Consider the following 15,723-nt stretch of genomic DNA (forward strand, 5'->3'; position numbering starts at 1 on the left):
ACGACGATATCAGACGCGTTTAAAATCGTAAGGTTGAGGACGATATATAACCGACCAAAGTGAACAATATCTGCTAGCAGTGGCAATTGGCCCACAATAAAAAGCAGAGGAAGTTAATGAGTTGAATAAGAATAAATTGTTTACCTAAAGCGAACGGTAGTATCTGCCAGCATCAAAAGAAGAGGAAATTAACGGAGTTGACTAAGAATAAGTCATTTACCCAAACCAGACAATACTACTATCAGTGAGCTTGAGCTATTATAGTTATCCCATAACCAAAAGCAAAGGTAGCAGTGAACTTGGACGGTTAAAGTTAACCCACCATCAGAAGCAAAAGGGAGCTAACCGGGTTAGATTAAGAATAAGTCGTTTATCCCGAGAATCAAACAAGATATTTGTCTAATCTCATGGACAAAAATTAACTTATAGTCACATTTTAACAGTGATAGTCCCCGTCCCATTTAGTTAAAAAAATCTCTCCATATTCCCTCTTCGGTTACTCGAACCAAGATTCTTACCTCATAAATTAAATCTCTAACTTAGAAACTCTTTAACCTATAAATTATTACGTCCCAATAAGAACACAAAACAAGAGTGTAAAAGCAATTTTTATAATCCAAAGCAAAGGAAAAGAACGGAAGAAACTGTGGATGGAAATCCAAAATAGGAGAGCCTTATCTCCTCGAGCGTTAATCGATAGGCTGGGAAAGAGCCACACACGCTCACACCCCCATCTCCCCGAAGCCCACCACCAAATTTCTAGCTTCATTGCCTTCAGAACCATATGTTTTCATAAACATCCTCATCCACTGGCGCCTCTTCAAACTCTCCATTCATTTCAAGTCGCATGCGTCAAGAGGTAAGCCATTTCCCACTGCTAATTACCCACTCCTTGTATGTTCTTTTCTACTTCGCTTTTGATTCTTGGAAATTCCATTTTCTTTGCGTTAGATTGAATTCTGGGGTTTCGAAGCAATTTTGTTTGATGGGTTTGTTTAGAGCCATTGATTGATTAAGTAGGACGAGATTTTAGTTGTGAGTATGCAAGGAACAGGAACAATGGCGTCTGTGGCTTCCTTGTTCAACTTATCTGGTGTTGGAGTGATTGGATCATCAGAAAAGCCTCGCTCTCAGTTTCGTGGAGTGTGTTTATCGAGGAGAGGGTTTAAAGGAAGCAATAAATGGTATTATGTTCCATTTCCTCTCTGTAAATATTCAGCTACAACAACAACTGATTTCATTGCCGATCAAGGCAATGCCATCTCTGTTGATTCTAATAGTTCTTATATTAGAAGTAAAGATAATGATGGCACAGATTTTCTTCTTAAGCCAGCCCCTAAACCAGTGTTGAAAGCTGCAGAATCTAAGCCTCCCCTTGTAGGTTTGAATAAAGTAGCTTGGGAATCTCCGAAAAGTAATGGCGATTCGAACGGTAGCCGAAAATTGTTGGATAATGAAGAGGAAAGGAGTAAGGTGATTGAGTCTCTTGGGGAGGTATTGGAAAAGGCTGAAAAGTTGGAGACTCCGAAGTTGGGTGTGAATAAACCAGGAAGAGGTGTAGATAAGCCAACGACATCAGGGTCGAGCTCTAGTTCGAATTCGAAATCAAATCGCTCGAGAAGTGTTTGGCGTAAGGGGGATGCAGTTGCACCAGTGCAGAAGGTTGTAGCGGAACCGTCTAAGGCTAGTGGTAAAGTTGAAGCTAAACCGGGGGGAGCTAGTACGGTAGAGCCTCAATCACAAGCTGGTTTTCGAACTCCTCAACCACTTGTGAAACCACAATCAAGGTTACAAGCAAAGCCTTTGGCTGCGCCTCGGCCTGTGTTAAAGAAACCAATTCTGAAGGATGTCGGGGCAGCGACTGTGACAGCAAATGATGAAAGTAATGCAGCGGCGAAGACAAAAGAGAGAAAGCCGATTCTGATTGACAAATATGCTTCGAAGAAACCTGTAGCTAAACCGTTTGACTCTGAAGCCGTCATGGCCCCGAAAAAACCTGGAAAAGCCCCCTCTCCTGGAAAGTTCAAGGACGAGTACCGTAAGAAGAATGTTGCATCGGGAGGTCCAAGAAGGAGAATGGTTGATGATGTGGAAATCCCGGACGATGTTTCCATTCCTAGTGTGACTACAGCACGAAAAGGAAGGAAATGGAGCAAGGCAAGCCGTAAGGCTGCTAGAATCCAGGCTTCTAAAGATGCAGCTCCGGTGAAAGTCGAAATTCTAGAAGTTGAAGAAAGTGGTATGTTACTTGAGGAATTGGCCTTCAACTTGGCTATCAGTGAAGGCGAAATTCTCGGGTATTTATATTCAAAGGGGATTAAGCCTGATGGTGTGCAAACTTTAGACAAAGATATCGTGAAGATGATTTGCAAAGAGTACGATGTGGAGACCATAGATGTTGATCCGGTTAAAGTTGAAGAATTGGCTAAAAAGAAGGATATTTTTGATGAAGAAGATCTCGATAAACTTCAAAGCAGGCCTCCAGTCATCACCATTATGGGACATGTCGACCATGGCAAGGTAATTCGACGTCTTTCATTCTCCCTTTAGCTTTCGGGGTTTTCTTCGAGTCCTAATTTTTGTTTCAATCCATTCTAATCATTCCTGGAATTCGAAAAGGCAAGCTTTTATTTATTTTTATTTTTAAAATCTAATGAATCTTATTTTTTCTCCTCTCTTGGCAGACGACACTTTTGGACTACATCCGCAGGAGCAAGGTACTCGTGCAAGCTTAAACGTCTTTCTTGATGCTTTGCCTTTCTGGAATAGAGTTATCAGCTAAATTTGCAACAATTTAGATCTTTTGCTAATGATTCTAGCGTTTTAATTATGTCACGTCTAAAGTTCGAGTGCTACTCATCCATAGGTAGCTGCATCGGAAGCTGGTGGTATTACTCAAGGAATTGGTGCTTATAAGGTGATGGTACCACTAGATGGCAAGTTGCAGCCTTGTGTGTTCCTTGACACTCCAGGTCACGAGGTACCTAAAACCGTGCATCGTCTTTCTAAAAATGTAGCATTTACATGATATTTTCTTATTTTTTGGCGTATTCACTGTCATTGGATGAATTTTTGGGCAACGTTTTATCCGTTGGATTCTTTGTGGCATAATTTTCTCAGACAGGAACTGTCATTTGTATATACCATCCCTGTGTTCAGATGATGTATAGTGTCCATTTCCTGTAGGCGTTTGGAGCCATGAGAGCTCGTGGTGCTCGGGTGACAGACATTGCCATCATTGTGGTGGCTGCTGACGATGGAATCCGGCCTCAGACAAATGAGGCTATAGCTCATGCCAGAGCAGCTGGAGTGCCAATAGTGATTGCGATAAATAAGGCATGTAAACAGTAAAAGATCTCTACGAACTTCTCTACCGTACAAGCGTATAAACGTTTATAGAAAAATTGTGATGTCCCACATTGGTTGGGGAGGAGAACAAACCACCATTTATAAGGGTGTGGAAACCTTCCCCCTAGCAGACGCGTTTTAAAGCTTTGAGGGGAAGCCCGAAACGGAAAGCCCAAAGAGGACAATATCTGCTAGCGGTGGATCTGGGTCATTACAAAAAAATAGATGTCCTTGTATAAACGTGTTATATATCCTCGTAAAAGCTTCGAAACTATTGATTAATTTCTCATTTCGTTCACATTTTTCCAGATCGACAAAGATGGAGCTAATGCAGACAGAGTGATGCAGGAGCTTTCCTCTATCGGTTTAATGCCAGAAGACTGGGGCGGTGACGTCCCTATGGTGCAGGTAAATATATCTCAAACGCAAAAATTGACCTTGCATATCTCGGCTTTATCTATTTTCGAACTTATGCTCGTAATATTTTCCAACAGATTAGTGCTCTTAAAGGGCAGAATGTGGATGACCTGTTGGAAACAGTAATGCTTCTTGCTGAGGTAAGTGAAACATTGCTAGTACGTCGTGTTGATTTTAGTATTTTTACATCTTGGAAATCATCCAATTATGGTGGCTCTGGCTGTTCGTCGTCGTTGTTGCTTAATGCTTAAGGTCTGAGAGAATCATAATCCTCTAAATAAAGAACAACATATCTTGTGGATAACTAATATTTATCGTGCCCAACTCGTTAGAGAGGTAATCTATTCGTGCTCGAGTTAAAGCCTTTGTGAAGATATCTTCTAATTGCTCTCCAGTCTTCACATATCTTGTGGATACCAAACCTTTTGTATTTTTCACGTAAAAAATGATACTCGACATCAATGTGTTTTAGTTCGCTCATAAAAGACCGGATTAGATGCGATATGAAGAGCTGTTTGATTATCATATCACAATTTGGTCGGTGTTGTGATATCAAATCTTCGTCAACTCAGTCAATAATCTTTTTTTTCCTCTCCCTATCGGTCGAAATGTGGAGATACCTTAATTTCGGCCGGAGTCTCCCTATACCAAACCAACTCGCCTTCAACTCAATCGGTGAAAAGATATCTGAGTTAGGTTTGGACCCTTTGCTTAGAAGTGGACTCGACCGATGTTTCCTTTCCCGAACTAAAGGAATTTCAAGTTTTCCAATAGCTATTTGACTCATTCACAATAAGTGGATCGAGGCTGAGATATTGCGGGAGTTAACGGATTGTCGTGGACTTCCGTCTGTCCATTTTTTTCTCATTATCAATTTGGTCTAGTTTTGTCGCATCGAGAGGAAATCCCCATCCCACATTTGAGAAAGTTTAGCTATGCCCACCGGTCTTAAATTGGACTCCGGTTCTTAGTTAATTTTGAGATTCCTTTCGTGGGGCTGAGTTTTCGTACGCCTTAGTATATTCTTTTCATTTTATTCCCTCACATAAACTTTTCAACGTATGTTATCTAATTCTTTTTCAATGTTCAGTTGCAAGAACTGAAGGCTAATCCTGATAGAAGTGCGAAGGGGACAGTTATCGAGGCAGGTCTTGACAAAGCAAAAGGACCGTTCGCTACGTTTATTGTACAGAATGGAACCCTTAAACGGGGTGACGTTTTAGTATGCGGGGAGGCCTTCGGGAAGGTCGGTACTGCTTTTTGTTTGTACATTTGTTACTATGTGGCGCAAATAATCGTGAAGTTATTTTGCGTTCGTTTGATTATGTTATTATTTTTGGTGATTGTTGTTGATGTCGACCATTTCTAAGGAGTTCGTTTACCTGTATAACTATTTTAGGTTCGAGCTTTATTTGATGATGGCGGAAAACGGGTCGACGAAGCTGGACCTTCCTTACCAGTGCAGGTTTGTGGATCATTACTTGTTGTTTTTGTTTATGTCAAAGCAGATTTAAGCTGCATCCATAAGGAGTTTCACTTTGTTATATATTCTCTGATAGTCTAATTCTCTGGTTTTCTTAATCTGTCCACAGGTCATTGGGTTAAATATTGTGCCAATTGCTGGTGATGAATTCGAGGTTGTCGATTCCCTCGATACAGCTCGTGAGAAGGCCGAGTTACGCGCTGAGGCCTTGTGGTCTCAACGAATATCAGACAAGGCTGGAGATGGGAAGGTTACCCTTTCTTCTTTAGCTTCGGCAGTTTCATCGGGAAAGCGATCCGGGTTAGACTTGCACCAACTGAACATAATCTTGAAGGTCGACGTTCAGGTACATCGGGACGTATATCTTTCTTACACTTGTAATCTACAATGAACTTGTTGAGATGAAAATTTGTGCACGTTATTCACTTGTTAATATTGTCGATGACTAGGGATCGATCGAGGCTATTAGACAAGCCCTTCAGGTGCTCCCGCAAGATAACGTCTCCTTGAAGTTTCTTTTGCAAGCAACTGGGGATGTGACCTCCAGTGATATTGATCTTGCAGTTGCAAGCAAAGCCATAATTCTAGGATTTAATGTTAAAGCACCAGGTTCTGTTAAGAGTTATGCAGAAAATAAAGCTGTTGAGATCAGGCTCTATAGAGTCATTTACGAGCTTATCGATGATGTACGGAACGCAATGGAAGGACTTCTAGATCCTGTTGAGGTCAGTACTTAAAGTTTTACATTTCCAAGTTATAACGACATGGTACACGAGTTTGTGAAAGTAAGTTTGAGATCCCACATCGGTTGGAGAGGAAAACGAAGCATTCCTTATAAGGGCGTGGAAACCTCTCCCTAGCAGATGCGTTTTAAAACCGTGAGGTTGATGGTGATACGTAACGGGCCAAAACGGACAATATCTATAGCGGGGGGCTTGGGCTGTTACAAATGGTATCAGAGTTAGACACCGGGTGGTGTGCCAGCGAGGACGTTGGGCCCCCAAGGGGGGTGGACTGTGGGATCTCACACCGGTTGGAGAGGGGAACGAAGTATTCCTTATAAGGGTGTGGAAACCTCTCTCCAGTAGACACGTTTTAAAACCGTGAGGCTAACGGCGATACGTAACGAGCCCGGGCGCAAGCGAACAATATCTATTAGCGTTTGGAGTTGGACTATATTTTTCCTTTGTATTTACAAGAGAGGCTCACACTCGGATACGCCTTAATCCTTAGTCCAGATTTTTCTTTTTTTTTTTTCATTTTTGTCGTTTAACTCGATCGATCAACTTCGATCAACTTGTATGCTCTTCTAGTCAGTCCCTGTGACTATATCTTTGTTTGGTTAAATTGTTGGCTTGAAGCTTCTACACTTTCCTCATTGAAGATTAACATATATAGCTGAGATCTGTCATTTGTCTTTGAATAGGAACAAATACCAATGGGGTCAGCAGAAGTCCGTGCAGTATTCAGTAGTGGCAGTGGTCTTGTTGCTGGATGCATGGTAGTGGATGGAAAGCTGGCTAAGGGCTGTGGCATCCGGGTTCTGCGAAAGGGTAAAACGGTATATAATGGCCAACTTGATTCGCTGCGACGAGTTAAAGAAATCGTGAAAGAGGTACGTGATTATCCTTCCCTTTGATTGGGAACATGCCTAGCTTGAGCTTAGTTCCCTATGTAGATTGATATTAAGTTCCAGCTTAGATGTAGCACCGTTGGCAGATATTCTCCTCTTTGAGTTTCCCTTTTAGGCTTTCCCTCAAGATTTTATAAAACACGTATGTTAGGGAGAGATTTCCACGCCCTTATAAAGGGTGTTCCGTTCTCCTCCCTAACTGATGTGGAATCTCACAGTAGACGCGTTTTAAAAAAACTTCGAGGGAAAGCCAGAAAGTGAAAGTCCAAAGAGGACAATATCTGCTAGCGGTGTGCTTGGGCTATTACATTAGATTTGTGGATTAGAGTAGACATTAACCCGAGCTAAGTACATAACTAGTGACTGCAAAAATCAACACCATAATGTCTCTTGGTCACTGCTCGTTTTATGCGTCGGGTTTTGTTCTGAAAGATGTTGGATCGATAATACTGTTTTTAAGGAGAATGAATGGTCTGTTTTGTAGGTGAATGCTGGCCTAGAGTGTGGCGTTGGGATGGAGGAGTACAATGATTGGGAGGTGGGCGATGTAATAGAGGCCTACTACACCGTTCAGAAGAAGCGGACGCTTGAGGAGGCCTCAGCTTCAATGGAAGCTGCACTGGAGGAAGCTGGAATTGGCATGTAGACAAAGAAACCCAGTAACTTGTCAGGCCAGCCTAGGCCATACTTACCTTTATGATCAGATGGCTATGCCTTCTGCAATGCTTTGGCCATTTTTTGTCCAGTCAATGTTCGACGATACCAAAGACGAGGACGTGTGTCGTTGCTTTGTGATTCACTTGAGGAGCAAGGTGACGTCGAGAAGCTGAAGGCTTTGTGTTGCTGTAAATATTCAATACATGTATTAGATCTCCGATTCTTATTGGTAAGAGGAAAACTGTTATTATTTGGTTCTCAATGCTCGAGCGTTCAATGCGATGTAAACAGCAAACTGTGAACACAGCATGAAAATGGAAGAAATGTCAACAAATTTTCAATGATGTTCAAATTTTGCATCATTTTACTGTTGAATCCTTATCCTTGCATGATTTTATCAAATTCAAATTCACTAAAAATCAGATTAGAATGTAAGAGTCATCCTTATCCTTGCATGATTTTATCAAATTCAAATTCACTAAAAATCAGATTAGAATGTAAGAGTCCAAACAAGCATAAGTCCATCGATGTGTGTCTATTTAGTCCATCGGTTAAATCGGATGTGTGCCATAAGTCCATCGATGTGTGCCTATTTAGTCCATCGGTTAAATCGGATGTGTGCCTTTCAAAATCTAACGAATCGCCGGATGTGTGCCTTTCAAAATCTAACGAATCGCATACAAAAATAATAAGATCGTGTATAGAAGATTTTGTTCAAATTAATGAAATTTATTATAATCTCTAAGCACTTTTACTTAATATTGTATTAAACTATGAATTTAATGAAAGTCTTACCGGAGTGATAATTATGAATTTCGTGATAATTATGAATTTCGTGATAAATGGATTAGGTTATTAGTTCTTAGTTATCAATAATGAATATCACTCAACAAAAATTAAATTACAATGGATTTAAAATTCTAGATTTACATTTAATTCCTAAATTTGTTTAATATATCTATGAACTTTTAATTTAGAGTCTAATAAAGGATGTGTGCATAAACGGATATGGGCGAGTGTACATAAGTAGGATCATGGTATGAGCCATTAAAGGACGTCCAAGGAAAGCTAACGAGGATTATTAGTAACGCCCTCCCTACATACCCAGTGATCATATTTTTGGCCTACAAGCTTTGGTTGGTAAAACAGTTGCCTTAGAAGGAGGCACTAATGGCATGAATGACCTTATCCATCTATGAGGTGTGCTGGTTCTTTTAGTTTTCAAGTTTCAAAATCATCACAACCAAATGCTTGTGTGTAGCATATTCAAGAGAAATGCATTGGGATAATAGAACTGACCCCTACAAAGAACCCTAAATTAATCTATGAACATGTTTTTTTGTATACTGACAGTGAAATTCAAGTAAAGAAAAAATGGAACTACTAACCCCTGGTACTAGTAGGGAAGGGGCTTCATATATGAAACCATACCCTGCTTGCTTGAATTCCATCGCCCTCGGAGATGGTGATTATAATTCTGATGCAATTGATGTAATCTATAAATCTGGATGCCAAGCAGTGGTAAAAATTTAGGAATGTTAATACTTCAAGTACACTTGAATCTGAATATGATACCTGATAAGTTGCAGTACAAATTACAACAGTACTTCCCAATCATCTTCTCAAGAATTCGGTTCAAATCATACCGACCTGTTTTAAGCGATACCAAAGGAGAGACTCGTGGATGATCCAAAATGTTGTCTTTGGAATTTCGACGCAAAAGGAGCCAGTTTTCGGTCTTCATCACATCTAGCTTGCACCTAACTAAAAAATGCGGCGGAATTGGTTGCTTCTAATAGCATCACTGGATGTAACACGGAAAATCGATCTATTGGGGGCTTATCGAGAAATGTTGCTTCTGCTTGTAGTCTCTGTGGCTACTGCGTAATCGTAGCATAGGTTGTTCATTATTCAAACTCCTCAAGAACCTCTTCTTGATTCGGCAATGGCTTTCTGATAGATTGAAATCCCATTTGAACAGTTCCGCTAGTTAGCGTGGTCTGCACTGTCTGCCATACATTTAAAAAAACCAGAATTTTCATGAAAGACAAGCAATTTCAAAAGAAACACGACATCAAATTTAATCACAAAAATCTGTTCAAGTATGTAACGACCCAGATCAACTGCTAGCAGATATTGTCCTCTTTGGGCTTTCCCTCAAGGCTTTAAAACGCGTCTGCTAGGGCAGATATTGTTCTCTTTGGGCTTTCCCTCAAGGCTTTAAAACGCGTCTGCTAGGGGAAGGTTTCCATACCCTTATAAATAGTGATTTGTTCTCCTCCCAATGTGACGTAGATCTCGGTAAAAATATATAATTGTCACTAAACATGACAAGCAAGCATTAACTACCACCCTAAATTATTTAAGCCTTGTGTAATAACTATTTGATTTTTTAAAATTGTGTTTATTTTCTCACCATTTCTCTATTACGATTTTCATTTACAATAACATTTAAATTTTCAGTCGAATTCCACAAAAACACGTTTATAAGAACTACGGTCCCGATTGATTAAAAAACAAAAATAAGATTTTGAAAGCTACTTCTTTTTTTTTTCTTCGAAACATAGTAGAGCAGGATCGTAGTTCTTATAAACTTGTTTTGAGCAAAAACAAACCTTCTCAATTTCATCTTGAAGAGCAGGATTTTCTTTTAAGTATTGCAGAGCTCTGTCTCTTCCCTGTCCCAACCTTTAGCAAACAAGGAAATAATGAATTTTTAGAGCAATTTAACCAAAAGCGATTTAAATATCCAATGTTTTACCACAAACCTGTGGTCCCCATAACTGTACCACGAGCCCTTTTTCACTACAATGTCCATGATTTCAGCACAATCTAAAATGCAACCCTGTGGGGGAGAAAAGAGTAGAATTTGAAGTTAGAACAGAATATTTTGCGCCTACAATTGAAAAATGCTTACTCCTACAATACTCACCAGTTTACTTACTCCCTCTCCAAAGATTATTTCGAATTCGGCTTGCTTGTATGGCCTCGACACCTATAGCAACCCATTTTGGATAAAATATTCTATGTTTTATGGAAAAAGATTGGAAGCTCAAGGTGGCAATGTAGAGCCTTTAAATTACAAGCATGACTAATATTTAAGAACTAAACTAAATGCCTGCTTAGTCTGGCAAATTGAAGATCACTAATATTCCTGCCATATACCATAATATTAAGAAGATATCATAACAAAACATTTTATTAATTGATACAACTGAAAATAAATAGTTCAAATGGCTACAAGACATCATTACAAAGTGATGGGTAAACCAATTTATCAAAATGTTGTACTGTAACTTGAGAAATATAATATATTTTATCCTGTCTGAGTACATTTTATCTTGTCCCAAATTAAGAACACAAGGGCACGGTTGTGCAACCTATAAAATGGATTTGGTTAAAAGTCTGCAATCTTTCTACAACACAGAATCCATAAAATAGCTCATCTCGGTTTTCTTTCTTCTAAGTTTCTATTTGTATGCAGAACAAAGCATCATCTTCCAAAATACTTCTCTATCTTAAATGATAACCACGCAAAGAAGCAAATAATCCTCACTCCCAATCAGTCCTAGTTGCTATGTATCATCTTTGTATCATGTTCGTTAGCAAGAGAACATTTAATAATGAAAATTAGACCCCATTTGAAAACCATTTGGTTTGTGGTTTTTGAAAAATAAACCTGTAAATACTATTTCCACATATATGTTATTTGTTTTGATATCTACCAAGTTTTGAAAACTAAAAAAATAGTTATCAAAAACTTGTTTTTGTTTTGGAATTTGGTTAAGAATTCAAATGTTTTCTTAGAAAGATGAAACTCATTTCAATGATGAGAAAAACAAGCACAATTTTTAAAAACTATAGAGAAAAGGCCAAGTAGTTATCAAACGAGGCCCACCAATTTCACTTCAGATTAAGAACAACATCACAATACCAACTTGAGGTAATTAATGAAAGCCATATATAATAAGAAAATTTGTCTTTAAACCACAACAAAAAAATGCAGAGGAAGATTCATTAGAAGCATCATTCCAATCAAATGCACCATATGGAAACTAACAAGTATCATTAGTTTCTATTTGCAAATGAATATATTAGAAATTAGAATTTGAACAAAATCAACGGAAATGCTATGAAAGAAAAGGCTCATAAGAATTGACGAGATGCTAAGCAAAAATTGATTACTGTTATAGTTTACCTTGCTCTTTTGCACTCTAACGCGAACTCGAATCCCGATTTCTTCATCTCCTTTAGCCTTAAAAAGAAGGAAGCACACAGCATAAGGCTTCCCTCAATTGGATGTTATGACATTAATGTAAATTGTAATTGCTTCTGTACTTTCTAAATAAAGGTTCAATTTGTATTTAAAATAAAAGGAAAAACTATTAATTGGTTCAGATAAAGCAAATAACAGAGAGCATTCTTACAGACTTTAGCTTCCCAGTCTGACGTATTTCAAGTCGAAGCGAGGCAAAGAACTTTAGTGCAATTCCTCCACTTGTCACTTCTGGGTTCCCATAATACACACCAATCTAATAAAATTACGAACAGCATCATCATTATGCTTTCAAATATTACATATGATGATATTGATACAGTACTAATAATAAGGTTAAGAGTAGAATTCTCACACAGGATGCAAATACATGATAAATTCAGTTTAACCTGGCTTGGCCAAACAAACTGACTCTGATATTTATTTGTTTATTTAATTCTGAGAAGAAACACAACTTTCCATTGATCAACTGACTCTGATATTTATTTGCCTATTTAATTCTGAGAAGAAACACAACTTTCCATTGATCATTGTAAAATGACAAATATATAGAATCCTTTTTAAAAAATTAAATCCCTGAAGGAAAAATAAAAAGTAAATCTTAAACCTAAAGAAAGCCCCCATGAAAATTGACCCTGACCCATTACCATGCACAAAATTTACCGAACTTTGAAGATAGAATTATTGAACCTAATTGAAGAATGAAATAACCTTATATCGTATTTGATTCAAAAAGATGAGAGTGCAACCAGCTTTTGAGGCATTTCCAGACATTTTACGAAGAGCTTGACTCATGAGCCGTGCTTGCAGACCCATTTGCTGCATGCCAATCTCACCCTACAAAGCAAGGATAATAAATGTAAGATTAGCAATCTTACAAGAAAGCTTTAGAAACTCAAGAAGGTCATAAAAATTACTTCAATTTCTGCTCTTGGCGTTAGAGCAGAAACAGAATCAACACAAATGAGATCTACAGCACCAGATCTACACATGCGATCTGCAACTGATATAAGAATATCCATCCATTAATACACACTTGTCACAAGCATACCATAGCCAAAAGGCACGAGAACTATTTCATTCAAGAAAATCGTGAAGCAAACTAGGAAATATTACTCTCAAGTGCCATCTCTCCATGATCAGGTTGGCAGACAATCAAATTTTCTACATCCACTCCTACAGCTTTAGAATATGTTGGATCAAAGGCATGTTCTGCATCCACAAGCATTGCATTTCCACCTAGTTTCTGCATGTCACAACTGAATAGGTACTAATTCTCATAACAGACAAACTAGCATGTTCCTAGTGCCTCCTAGCATCTCAGCAAATAAATAAAAAATAGCAGTGAGAAGTAACAATATATGTATATATATACACACACGCATGTACCTGTACTTCTGCAATTGCATGCAATGCTAAAGTGGTCTTTCCACTACTTTCTGGTCCAAATATCTGGAAAAAGAATGATGAAATGTATTAATTATTTTGTGACTCTAACTTGATTGGCTAAACACGTGAAGGGGAGATAAATAATTTTGTTCATAGTCTCCGCATAGCATATTATTTTTCTCCCAACAAGACTCAACAAATTTATGGTATGTACTATTGTAGTGAGCTAGAGATTACGCTCATTACAAAGCAAATTGACAATTTCCATCTAACTAAAATAGCCCACAAATTTGGTATGCCAATTTCCTCAACTTGAACATTTTCCTTTACCTTTATACCCCAACCTCCAAGTACAAGTAAACATACCTCAACAATTCTGCCTTTAGGAAGGCCGCCGCCTAAGGCGCAGTCTAACGTCAAACAGCCACTTGGGAAAGTTTCCCTGTAAGGACAGAAGATAACAGAAATTTAAACCTGACAAGAAAATCTAACATTAAACTTGCCACTTATGATGCTTCAAGAAATGAAAATTTTCCCAACGTAATTTTGCTAAAAAAATTTCGAACCAGCCAACTGCGGTAGTAAATCTACAAAACTTAAACGAACCATTAAAACCCTGTTGACCAGTTGAAAATTTTCAACTTTTACGGTCTTCTCGGAAAAATAAAATAAACAAAAAGGACATACACTAACGCTCCTCCAGCACTTCCGAGTCGTGTAACACTTCCTTTCCCAAATGAGCTATTTATGTCATTCATTGCTGCTTCCAATGCCTTTTTCTAGGACGACACAAAAGTTTCAAAATCTGAGAAACTAATAACTCATAAGTAGATAAGTGCTGGAAAAGCAACATAATCACATTAGACAATTATCGTCAAATATAAGATTCGCAGATGGTTTTTTCTCCCCCTGCGCTCAAGTGTGTCGTAATGACGTTGCCTTCCTTTCTATTTATCACCATTTAACAACTGACAACCCTAACAAAACAGGATTCCAACTTGTACGCGAACTCGATTGAAAAAAACTTGATACACGAATTGGATTAGAAAAACTTAATACACGAATGAAAACAAACCACGAAAAGTGAAATAAAAAGCATTGCAAACATTTCAGACCAAAAATTAGAAAAACAAAGTAGTACAAGCTGCAGATGGCAAATTCAGAGAAAAATGAATCGCATGAGTACCCTGTCGACGGAGCGAGGATCAAAGTCGCCGGAAAGAGCTCCATTAACATTAACATCGAACTCGCAACGAAGCTTTCCAACTCGCTTGCCTGTATTGGACAGTGAAAAGGGCGAAAAATGGCGGCGGCGAGAAGGTGCAGCGCATGGCGGGAACAGTGTCCGGCATGGGAGAGTCTTGCAAGCCATTGGATTCGAAATGAAATCCATAGACAAAGGTAAGCGAAGCGTAACTGAGAAGCAGTGAGAGAAGAGTGAAGAGAGGCGCGCAAGGGTTTATTTATACAACATTTTTCCCTTTGACCGAGTCAAATACGTGACTACGCGGAACAATTATTATTATTATTATTATTATTATTATTTTCCAGTTCATTAAAATAAAAAGTAAATCGAGCGTTAAATTATTTACCTTTGCAAAAGAAAAAATGACGTGGGTTTCACATTCATGTGTTTATATGGTTGAATAGAACTAAAGAGATCCGAGCAAATAGAAAGGAAAAAAAGACGAGACCTTTCAATTTAAATTAGGTTAAATTATTGTTAAGAATAAGAAATAAAATTGGAATCGAAGGTATATTCTCATTGATATTCATAAGGTTTAAATAGGATACAATAATTAATACGTACAAATAAGGAAGATATAAACTAATTAAATATTGAGAATAAAATAAATCAAATCAATATTAAAATATAATATCTAAGATATATTCCATAAATAATATATTTTCCAAATATTATATTTCAACAATTATGTTAAATTTTTTAAATTTTGAAAATTTTGATTTGGTTCACGAGCTTAAATTTTTTTTTTTTTTTTTATTTGTCAACCCAACATAGGGTTCTCAACACGATCGTGTTAAAATATCACGAGCTTATAGGGTCGAGCCCAATAACCGAATAAACACATTGTCTATATATTTTAGGAAAATCACCGTGTATTTTAGAAATAAAGATACTCATATATATTTAGGGAAGTGATTGAGGTGCTTTTAGAAATAAAAGATACGATATATTTTAGGAATAAATTATTTAGTCTATCCTATAAATATTCTCCACTCTCGTATTTTCATCCCAAGCGGTCACCGGTATCAAAGAGTGTGAATGTTTTACATAGACTGGTATCCGAACGAGGTTGGTGGTGTATGTTGTTTGATCTCTTGAAATTCATAGTATGTTATGTGGTTGCTGCTCTGTCTGATCTTCTACGTCAAAGACGATTTCTTGAGATTATTAGTGAGTGAGTTTCTTTGTGTTATGAGTAGTCAGTGACTTTATCAGTTTTGTGTTAAAAAGACTTGTTTGATATTATTGAGGTATTGCCAATATTATGGGTGATT

General features: G+C 37.9%; 2 protein-coding genes across 4 annotated transcripts; one reads left to right on the forward strand and one right to left on the reverse strand.

Moving 5' to 3' along the window:
- The first annotated feature begins 653 nt into the window (after positions 1-653).
- On the forward strand, positions 654-7,900 carry LOC111788372 (translation initiation factor IF-2, chloroplastic). The gene is made up of 13 exons (XM_023668689.1): positions 654-859; positions 952-2,520; positions 2,685-2,717; positions 2,867-2,980; positions 3,187-3,336; positions 3,658-3,756; positions 3,843-3,905; positions 4,856-5,011; positions 5,165-5,230; positions 5,358-5,594; positions 5,698-5,973; positions 6,675-6,863; positions 7,366-7,900. The coding sequence occupies exons 2-13, from the start codon at positions 1,042-1,044 to the stop codon at positions 7,525-7,527; spliced, it is 3,024 nt and encodes a 1,007-aa protein (XP_023524457.1). The 5' UTR covers positions 654-859; positions 952-1,041; the 3' UTR covers positions 7,528-7,900.
- A 725-nt stretch (positions 7,901-8,625) lies between these two features.
- Positions 8,626-14,642, reverse strand: LOC111788374 (DNA repair protein recA homolog 1, chloroplastic). 3 transcript variants are annotated; one of them, XR_002814162.1, is made up of 15 exons: positions 14,390-14,642; positions 13,891-13,982; positions 13,570-13,645; positions 13,204-13,266; positions 12,931-13,060; positions 12,732-12,817; positions 12,526-12,651; positions 11,966-12,070; positions 11,737-11,793; positions 10,471-10,533; positions 10,307-10,383; positions 10,154-10,226; positions 9,189-9,547; positions 8,927-9,042; positions 8,626-8,839 (listed from the first exon to the last, which is right to left on the reverse strand). XR_002814162.1 is itself a non-coding variant. In XM_023668691.1 (13 exons), the coding sequence occupies exons 1-13, from the start codon at positions 14,594-14,596 to the stop codon at positions 9,446-9,448; spliced, it is 1,257 nt and encodes a 418-aa protein (XP_023524459.1). In that variant the 5' UTR covers positions 14,597-14,642; the 3' UTR covers positions 9,044-9,445. The 3 variants fall into 3 exon arrangements, 1 of the variants encoding a protein (XP_023524459.1); XR_002814161.1 differs by having other exon boundaries at positions 8,799-9,042; XM_023668691.1 differs by lacking the exons at positions 8,626-8,839; positions 8,927-9,042 and having other exon boundaries at positions 9,044-9,547.
- Positions 14,643-15,723: the final 1,081 nt, after the last annotated feature.

This window comes from Cucurbita pepo, chromosome LG02, assembly GCF_002806865.2.
Source record: "Cucurbita pepo subsp. pepo cultivar mu-cu-16 chromosome LG02, ASM280686v2, whole genome shotgun sequence".
Taxonomy (NCBI): domain Eukaryota; kingdom Viridiplantae; phylum Streptophyta; class Magnoliopsida; order Cucurbitales; family Cucurbitaceae; genus Cucurbita; species Cucurbita pepo.